At 55.5% G+C, this 9,980-nt stretch overlaps 1 protein-coding gene across 1 annotated transcript; it reads right to left on the bottom strand.

Moving 5' to 3' along the window:
* Positions 1-5,798: 5,798 nt before the first annotated feature.
* Positions 5,799-8,194, bottom strand: BHLHE41 (basic helix-loop-helix family member e41). Its single transcript, XM_054281962.1, has 5 exons — positions 7,957-8,194; positions 7,648-7,711; positions 7,258-7,365; positions 6,930-7,041; positions 5,799-6,805 (listed from the first exon to the last, which is right to left on the bottom strand). Exons 1-5 carry the CDS (start codon positions 8,016-8,018, stop codon positions 5,799-5,801), a joined length of 1,353 nt encoding a protein of 450 aa, XP_054137937.1. The 5' UTR covers positions 8,019-8,194.
* Between the last annotated feature and the right edge of the window lie 1,786 nt (positions 8,195-9,980).

Consider the following 9,980-nt stretch of genomic DNA (forward strand, 5'->3'; position numbering starts at 1 on the left):
AGCATCTCAGAAGCGTTTAGGCTGGAAAAGTCCTCTGAGATCGTCGAGTCCTACCTATGACTGAAGACCACCGTGTCATGCAGACCATGGCACTTAGTGCCACATCCAGTCTTTCGTTAAAAACCTACAGGGACAGTGACTCCATCTCCCTGGGCAGAGAGTTCCAATGTCTGATCACCCGTTCAGTGAAAAAATTTTCCCTCATGTCCAACCTAGTCCTCCCCCTGATGCCCTCTCGTTTCAAGCAAAGTATAAAAAGATTTTCCAGCTTTAGTTCTTTTCCAGCGTCTCAGTCCCATGCAGAACAAGAGTTCAACTCACATTTTAAAAGGAGACACTCAGTTTCTCCTACTGGTAGTCCTGCAAACACCTTCTGGAAATCTTGCTGCCAAGAGAGGATGTGGAATCTCCCTGAGTGAGGAGATTCCAGAACCATCTGGATGCAATGCTGTGATGCAATCTGGGATAGTCCTGCCTGAGCAGGAGGTGGGACCAGATAACCCACTGTGGTCCCTTCCAGCCTGACCCATTCTGGGATTCTGTGAAGAGAAGCTTTCCCCCCCACACACATTTCAGGCTGCCTTATTGCTACAGTCTGCTCTTGGTGGCTTATGACTGTTTTTGATGGATATACTCACATTCCAGGTCTTGCAGCTGGAGCCTAGGGCCCAGCCTCACGAGCTTTGCTGGAAGCTGCAATACCCATACCACAGAAATGCTGATCAGGGTCACTGCTCACAGGCTCCAAACCTGAAGCCAATGCAGTGCATTCTAACCACATCTATAAGTATAGGCCATGCAGAGGGCCTGCTGCTCCCACCTGGATGGGCGCTTTTGCAAGCATCGTATGTGAGGAAGGCTGTGGGCCTGCCTGCCACTCACAGGAGGGCTGGAGCCTTGGCAACTTTCTACAGTGGGAATAGAATCCACTTCAGTGTCTGTCAGCTCATCTGGCTCTGTGCTGCAGGTATTAATCCAAACACACTCGGAGAGACAATTTTCTGCTGAGGAAGAAGGTGCCATACCTACATGGCTCTTTTCCTGAGGTTATTCCCTAGAAATTACACAGTTGTGAGAGTGCCTTGGTCTCATGCTTATAAAACAGCTAGCAAAAAGCAAAGTAAAAAACCCAAACAAACAAACAACCAACAAGAAACAACTCTCCTTGGTCCCTGTGACCCAGCAGAGCTGCCCGGGATCAAAGCCCCTGCTTGCTGAAACATCAGGGAATCTCTTCTCACCTGCTCCCGGTATCAGCTGCATCCTCGGGGGCGCGGGAGGTGCACGCAGGGCGGGGATGTTTACAGCAGCATCAGGAGCAGCAGGTGCGCTGCCCCCGGGTGCCCCGTGAGCCCAGCCAGGCAGAACAGCCTGGCCCCGGCAGGGCAGCTCCTGCAGCACCGAGGCTGCCCTGAGTTCAGTGCTTGTGACAGAGTGACAGCCCCGCGGGCCGGAGCGCTGGAGCGGCGGGAGCAGCTCGGCCCTGCTCACATCCAGCCCACACGTGGCCGGGGCTCACGCAGCTGCTGCCGGCAGCAGGTGAGCCACCGGCTCCTCTCTGCTGCTTCCCAGCGGGCTGCTCCGAGCCTGCAGGAGAACCAGACATTCAGACTTTCCTGAGTGGAACTGGCTTTAAAAGATCCAAGGCTTTTTTCGCAGAGAAAATTCGGCATTTTTGTTACTTTTCTTTCTCTGAGAAAGAAAGTACTTTCTTGTTCATTTCTACAACTAGAAGGCAGGAAACTTCTCAAAGAAGGCTGGGATCACATGATTCCAGGAGCTGAAGTTTGAAGGGAAAAGGAAATCCGTTGCAAGACCCGGGTTACAGGGCAGGCCAGGAATTTAGAGGTGCTGGAACACACCTTGCACACAGTCCCCAGGCTTGCTGGATGTCAGACATTCAGTCTGCCCTGACTAAAGTGAAAATTAAACACGGCCTAAAACACAAACTCAGGACGTACTCCAAGGCCCGTTGTGCTCCAGAAAAGGGCTCACATGACTGAAAGGATCAGGCCTTTCTCAAACAGGGCTGATAGTCAAGATCTGTAACTGTAACACTTCCAAACATAAAAATTCCTTGTCCCTCAGTTGCAGGTATATTATATTGCCTTCCATTGGTTTAACAATCCCAAGCATCCTGATTTAGCACATTCTAATGGAGCCTGTCATGCCACTATGATATACTGGATTATATAATCTGTTTTCAACATTATTGCTTAAGAAATCAAGCTTGCATCACATATCTTGTAGTTTATGAGATAACAGAATATGGATTCAAGTGTAAACAGTAAATGTGGCACCCAGTCCTGCACACTCAGCACTTCCATAAGGGAATGTGTATTTAAGGATGGGAAGCTCTTGTCCGGTGTTTCTGTGATTGTTTTTAAACTCAAGAAAATTCAAGACATATAAATTGATTTAGACTGCAAAGGGATCTGAGGAAGCCTGGAATTTAATAATTAAGGCTGACACTAGGGTCCCTCCTGTCATGTGCCTTTTGCCTCCAGCAGCAGTGGGTTATCAGCCTCAATTACAAACCTTTTCCCCCCGTGTTTGCTTTTGTTAGGCATTGGGATTATCAGAAAAACATACCGTTTGTCTTTATGTTTTATGTCATAAAATGTAATAGATTTCACTGATGCTGCAACTTGGCGTGAAGTCATTTGGCACGTTTGATTCAAGGGCTAATAAAAACAAGCCTTCCTGTTACTGTACATGGTAAATACTGAAAAAGCCCTCTAAGGATCTGCATTTATAGCCCAGTGAAACCGAAATGGATTCATATTCCCAAAGGAAGAAAATTTGAAGGAGACCTAAAGCCTTGCTGATGCTCAGGTTTAAGCTGCACTCCTCACGAGGGGCACAGGTTTTTATGACGTGCCCGTGGCTCCACCCTTTGTGCTGGGGCAGTGATCTGGCAGCAAGGGCTTTGTGCTCAGTCAGGCCGATTGCCCAGCTGGCAGGAGGACTCATGAGCACCTTCATCCCGGCCTAAATGCTGGCCTAACAAGTGTTAAGCTGTTCAAGTATGCAGGTCAAAGTTACCCAGGGGAAGGGTTGAGCCCAGCTCACTTTCATTCCTGTGAAAACACAGGGAGCAGAACCAGATCCAAAGACAGATGGAGGCAGACACAGATTTTTTCCCATTTTCCTACCTAGCAATTTACTTCAGCAGAAAGAGTGATGCACTGTGGCAGCCTTTGGTCCATTATTTATGGAAAAAAACATATCTATGTGTCCATTGGTATTTGTAGATAGCCCACCTGTATCTCCAAGTTGAATTAAACTTACTACAGCTTCCATGTGAAGATGCCTATTTCTTAGCAATCCTACTCGAGTAAGTTAAAAGAAGTGCTTATTTTTCATCCAATTTATAATTCGCCCTGTGTTTTAAGGGATTGGTGGAATTAACACGAATCTTAGGAACTTTTTATTCCATTCCAACTTCATTCCTTGTCACTGTAGTCACTGGAGAACCAGCAGAGGGAGCACGGAACGTTCCCTTCATCTCTCTCTTACGTAAACACTGGCTACTGTTTGAGGCGTTCCTTTAATTTTATTCCCCTGCAAGAATTTTTGGAAGGAAAGGTGATCTACAGCTCTGCTATTCAATCTGTTGAAGCCTTTAGCGTGCTGCATTTCCATGCTAGGAATGATCAACCTGCTTCCATCAATCTATTCCTCCTCTCCCTCTCCCCCTCAGCACAAAATATTTGGGTTTTGTAGAGTATTTCCAAGCTGGGACACCCATCATTCATTCCTGCAGAGATTGGGATACGTCATTAGATTGTCAGACAAATCATAAAGTTTGTTCCTTGTGAGCAAAGGGAGCTCCCATGCAGCACCAGGGCTGACAAGTGTTAATTTTAAAGATTAGTATTTTGCAAAAGGAAGAGGGAAAAAAGTAGATGTCAGGAAGAAACCTGTGTGTTCTACGCTTTGCTTTATGAAATGTGCACATATTAAACCAGAGTTTGCCAGAGAGAGTTAAAGGAAACCCAGCAAATTCAAACCCAGATTAAAAATGTGAATTAAATCATCATCAGCCACACAATCATACAGTTTGAAGCTCAATGCACCAATTATTATGTATTATCATTGCATTTTTAATTAGTAGACAGCCCCATTTTGTGTATTAAAGTTTTTATTCCTTATTAAGAATTTTTTAAATCACAAAATAGTGTGGAAATATTTAGATAATAGAATTCATGGAGTGCTGGAAAATACTGAATATAAAGATTGATTTCTAATATATCACATACTAAACTGTTCTAAAACAGCTGGTTTCTTGCAGACAGGATTTATTTTTTTTTTAATAATTTAAGACAGCATAAGCTTGTATCAAGCATAAGCGTTGTAACAAAAGTGCAACTTTTTCAGCAAATCCTCCCAAAAGATATTTAACTCAAAATATCATTAACACATATTTTTCTCCCTACAAAAATAGCATGTCAGACGTCATTAATTGGATGTATTAACAACTATTTACATACAGCCACTCTGTAGGCTAGTAAGATTTTTCTTTTTTTTTTTTTGTAACGTTGTTTAAACACAGCGTTTGAGGCAAACAGTAGCAACAGCAGCAGCAGATGCACCAAACGGACTGACGGACCCCGGACACGCACACACTCCTCGCCAGGCTGTGGTGTCTCACCTCTTACATAACATTCAAGTGAGATTTCTCACAGTGCTACCTTGGCAACAAACTAAAAATATCTAGGCAAGGTCTTGGTTTAAGCCTTATTATAAAAGCTTTATCTGTGTGATTATCTGGCGTCTGGTTTGTCTCCAGAAAGGGAAAACGCAGTATTTGAGCATGGGATGAGGGGAAAACCCATATGGGAAACTTGCCCCAAGTGGGTTAATCAGTTCTGGTTGCACAGCGAGGTGTTTACCTACGGCTTCCAGTTTGTGTAACTCGGAATTTAGGATAAAATGAGTTCAGGCTGACAAGCTGCTCTGTGTTTTCTTAGGGGAAGAGAAGGGGGTTTCTTTTTGTAGTTCAGTGCAGTAACATTCATTTTATACAGCAAAGTTTGGGGGGAAAAAAAATCTCTCGGGAACATTCTGAATTAAATAAAGATGGGGTGAGAACAAATGCACTTGCCACACCTGTAACCTTAGCCAAAAAAAATAATGAAATAAACACAAGGTTATGTAATGGGTCTGACCCTCCTTTCCTTGCACACCCAAAACTTGCTGGAGCCAGCGGCATCCCCGGGTGCTCAAGGCACTGCAGGTTTGGGCTCAGGGCATCCTCCACACTCCGGTTCTCCATAAAGTGCTAGCACAGGTGCTGGGCTCTGCCCTTCCTCCCTCGCCTGCTTCCCGCCCTCACCCTGAACCCATCCAGGTCTCCCGGACAACAAGTGCAAGTTCCCAAGTGGGACTTAGGGACACAATGTATAAACCCATTCCAAATAAGGTGCCACATTTAATTACTCTATATAGAGAGAGAAAAAAAAGTATCCTTACTATGTTTTCTTCCTTCTTCTTCTTTTTTTTTTTGTTTTGTTTTGTTTTGTTTTCCTTATTTACGCATTTATAAAGCCAAACATTAAAAAAATACTGAGTAGCAAATTTTATCCTCGACGGTCCTCTGCGGGGGCCGCTCCGGGACCTGCCGCCCCAGCAGCGGGACTCCCCGCGCCGGGCCCGGCGCCCCGCGGCCGCCAGCTCCCGGCGATCACGGGCCCCGGCGACCCCTGCCCTCCGTAGGAACCCGGGGGCGCAAGTGCGGGCCCGACGGCCCCTCAGTCCGAGGGGAGGGCAGCGGCGGCGGGAGCCCCCGGGCCGTTTCACGGGCCCTCGGCGCCGGGCTCCTCGGCGGCTGCGGGCTCGGGCTCCTCGGCGGGCTCGGCGGCGGCAGCGAAGGGGTGCGGGAGGTGGGGCGTCGGGGGCAGCCCGGTGGCGGCCGCCGCCACCTTCTCGGGGCCGAGCACGGAGGAGAGGCAGGGAAAGGAGGCGGCGGCGGCTGCCGCGGCGGCGGCCGCCTGGGCCGGGATGCCCGGGTAGAGGAGCGGGATGGGGGCGGCGGGGTACAGATACTTCTCCAGGCTGCTTTTATCCAGGAAGGGCTGCATGTAGGCGGCGGCGGCCGAGGGGGAGATGAAGTAGAAGGGCAGGCAGAAAGGGGCCGCCGCCGGCTGTCCGAAGGGGGCCCCGCCGCCGCCCGCCCCCAGGGCCATCAGCGAGCCCAGCAGGGCGGCGTCGGGTCTGACCAGCGCGGCCGCCGCCGCCGCCGCCGCCGCCTCGGCTCCCCGCGCCGCCAGCCCCGGCGGGCCGGGCATGGGGCTCCCGCCGCGGTCCAGCTTCAGCCGCTTGGGCGCGGGGGGCACCTCGTCCCCTGACGGCTCCTGCTTGATGGCCAGGGCGGGCAGCGCTCCGCCGGCCGCCGCCGCGGGGCCGCGCTCGGGGCGCGCCTCGCCCTCGCCGCCGTAGCCGCTGTCCGTGTCCGTGTCGGTCTCGGCGCTGAGCTCGGCGGCGTGAGTCCGCTGGATGACGGGCACGCAGTTAGCCTGGCCCTCCGGCTTGTGGCCCGGCGCGCAGGGGGGGGCGGGCGGGGAGGAAGAGGAGGAGGATCCCTTGCTGAGGGGGCCCGGCGGCGGGGACAGGAGCTGAGGGCCGGGGAGGAACTGCGACGAGATGGAGTGCAGGTGGCCGAGGAGCTGCGCGCATCGCTGCTCGCGGGGGGTCCAGCTCTCGAAGCGGGAGAGGTACTGCAGCACTTCCTTCGCGCACGTCTGAAAGCCCGAGTGGAAGGCGTCCAGGTCGGCCTGCACCGGAGACTTCATGGACCGCTCCCCTGCGGGGGAGACCGAGCGGGGACAGCGTTTAGCCGCGGCTCCGGCATGGAGCGCCCCGCTCCGCGCCTCCCCCTGCCCGCCCCCGGTGCGCCCCGGCGGCGCTGCACCCCGGACCCCGCTTACCATTCTGCAAAGCGATTATCTTCTGGTGCTGCTGCTCTGTTAAGGCTGTTAGTGCTTTCAAGTGCTTCAAAGTCAGTTCCAGCACCACCGCTTTCTCCAAGTGTCCCAGCGTCTGCAAAGGCAAGGGTAGGGGGCGGCTTGGCTACCTCCTCGCACGTTTTGGCTACCGCCAAATGCGGCCTCCGTTAACTTGGGAGAGACCGGCCCCCGAGGCATTAGGGCCAGGCGGGCGGGCATCAGTCGGGCAGCCCGGCGTCCCGGGGATGCGCAGCGGGCAGGCTGCCGGCGCCTGCATCCGCACGGGCACACACGCTCCTGGGCACCTTACCGTTAGTTTCAGATGCTCGGGCAGTAAATCCTTCAGCTGGGCAATGCATTCGTTAATCCTGTCTCGCCTCTTCTTTTCTATCAGTCTATGTGGCAGTTTGTACGTTTCCTAATTAGCAAAACCCGGAAAAGCCAAGTGTTAGGCAGAGTCCCTCGGAACGCCGATCAAAACCAAAACAAATGTCATGCGGACCACATGCCGCGCAAATTATCGTCAAGGCACCGCTCTCCCCGCCGTGCCAGCTTGCTCGTAAACCCACTTGTGATTCGGGGGGCAAGTTGTATGCGCAGCCCCCCGGGGATGCTCTTGGGAGCGAAGCTACTCTGCAAAATTCAGCGAGCCCAAATTAAGCGGTTAAGCGAGAAGAGAGCCTCAGAAACTTATCCTTACCTTGCTCTCGTCCCTCTTCACTCCTCTTTTGGGTTTGCACATATACAGGGCAGGGTAGTCCAGCCTGGAGAAAAACACAAAGATCCAGCATGGGCAAGTGCAGCGATAGCTTGCCTAGCACCTCCTCGAGTGGGCACACGGGCGCCAAGCGCTCTGCCCGAAGGCTCGCCCGGCTCCGCCAGCGGAGGGAGGCGGCGAGCCCCGCGCCCCGCCGGGGAGCCGGCGCCGCTCCCAGCGCTTCGCAGCACTTTCTCAAGAAGACGAAACGCCGTAGAGATACGAGATGGAGATAGTGCCCCGGCGCCTTACCCTATAAAATCCCTATGCTCCAGTAGCTGCCTCTCCGGCAAGCGGGAGATTCCTTCATCCATGTCTGGCAGCGGCTGATGTTTCGTCGCTGCTTTTGACTGAGCCTGCGGGATGCTGAGATCAGTCTCGGGAGATCCGCGAGCGACGCTGCGCACATGCAGCCTCCGTCCCCCCTCTCCCGTGCAGTGGCCAAAAGTGTGCGGCGGTTCGTCCCCCCCCCTCCAAGTGCCGCCGCCGCCGCTGCCGCTCCCCCCCGCCCGCCTTCGCTGCGCTCCCCGCGCACACGCCCGCAGCTCCCGCCGCCGCCGCCGCCGCGCCTGCCCGCGGGGCACGCGCGCCGCCAGCCAGCCCCGCACCCGGCTCACGTGCGGCGCGGGCGGGGGCGGGACCGGGGAGGAGACGGGGGGGGTCCCGCCGCCCGCCCGGGGCCGCCCTGCGAGACAGCGGCTTCCCCCCGCGTTACTGCTGCCGCCGCTGTCATCGTCAGCCTTACCGCCGCTATGATTGCCGCTCTCGCTGTGGTTTCATCATTTTTATGATTTTTATAATTTGAATACTTATGAAATTATTTTACTTTTATTATTGTATTTTTTTTTTTTATTTGCGTCCGGGGAGGAGACTCGCCAGTGGAAAACGTGCCCACGGGATGCAGGGGGTAATAATCGAGCCCCTCTCTTGGGGGGTGCGTTAGGGGCTCACGTTCTCCATACGTTTTCTATAGATTTCTATAGGATGCGTGGGCACGAATGGGCGCACGCACACGGGTGTTACTGCGCGGAGCGCTCCCTGGCCCGGCGCCGCCTGCCGCAGCTCTCGTCCCCCGGTGCTCCCGCCCGGCCGCCGCTGCTGCCGGCAGCTCTCCCTCCCGACCTTTGGACGGGAGCCGGATCTGTCTGCAACGCCAGAGCGCGGCAGAAGCGCTCCTTCTGTACAGACGGACTCACGTATAGAGGCACATACATATAAAAATACGTCTATCTCGAATGTAAACACATCTGCTGTTGGCGCTGCCCTCGGGCAGCCCGCATGCCCGCGGGGCGCAGGGGGTGACATTGGCAGAGGATTTGCACCGGCGCAGCGTGACCGGCCGCAGCAGCCCCGGGACGGGGCGGGGCGGGAACCCCCCCGCCCCCCCGCCCGCGTCCCTGCGCGCCGGGCGCGCCCGCGCAGCCCCCGCTCCCCGCCGGCGGCGGCGGCACCGACAGCCGCCTCCCTAATCCCGTCTCACACTGGTACGAGCACAGGGCCGGCAACGTGACCCGACCTGCTGCCACATCACTGCCGCCGGGCTGCACCGGGCGGCCCTGCCCCGCCGCCCCCCGCTATCCGGCGGCGGCACCGGGCGGCACCGGCCACCCCCGGCACGGGCTACCGCGGGCCGTGCCCCCCGGCCCCGGGCAGCCCCGCGCCCCCCGCCCCTGGCCGGGCGGCCCGCCAGGACCCTCCTGCCGGCGGAAGGACGGGGTGCCCGCGGGAAGGGGATGCTCTTCTCTCCCGTGCCCCGGCCGAGGCGCTGTCTGTGCGTGCGTGTGTGTCCCCGCGTGTGCGTGTCCCGGCCGGCGTGTCCCCGCGTGTCCCCGCGTGTGCGCCGAGCCTGCAGCCGGCGCGGCATGTGTGCCCTGCAACGTGCGGGGTGTGCGGCGTGTGCGGGGAGCGCGGCGGCCCCGGCCCCACGTGCGGGGCGGGGGGAGCGGACACCCCCGGCACCACCACCCCCTCTCAGCGCCGGGCTGGCGGCTTTCTCTCCGGTATTCCCGGCGGCAAGTGTCAGCTGAGGCGATCCATAGCGATGTGTTTATCCCCGCCGCCAGCGCTGACCGACCGCTTGCTTTTCACTTGGTTTAGTTCTGCTCCCTCCCTTCCGCGGGCTCCGGCTCCTGGAGGTGCGTGACCTCCAAACCCGGGCTCCCACAGAATCCGGGCTGCTGGGGGAGGCGGGGGAATTACCCCAATAAATACCAAACACGCCCCCTGCCAAAATAGAGACGGGAACCTCACATCATTCCTGTCTAACGACCGTGCCT

The sequence above is a fragment of the Melozone crissalis genome, unplaced genomic scaffold, assembly GCF_028551555.1.
Source record: "Melozone crissalis strain CALT ecotype California unplaced genomic scaffold, PUWL_Pcris_2 ptg000033l_1, whole genome shotgun sequence".
Classification (NCBI taxonomy): domain Eukaryota; kingdom Metazoa; phylum Chordata; class Aves; order Passeriformes; family Passerellidae; genus Melozone; species Melozone crissalis.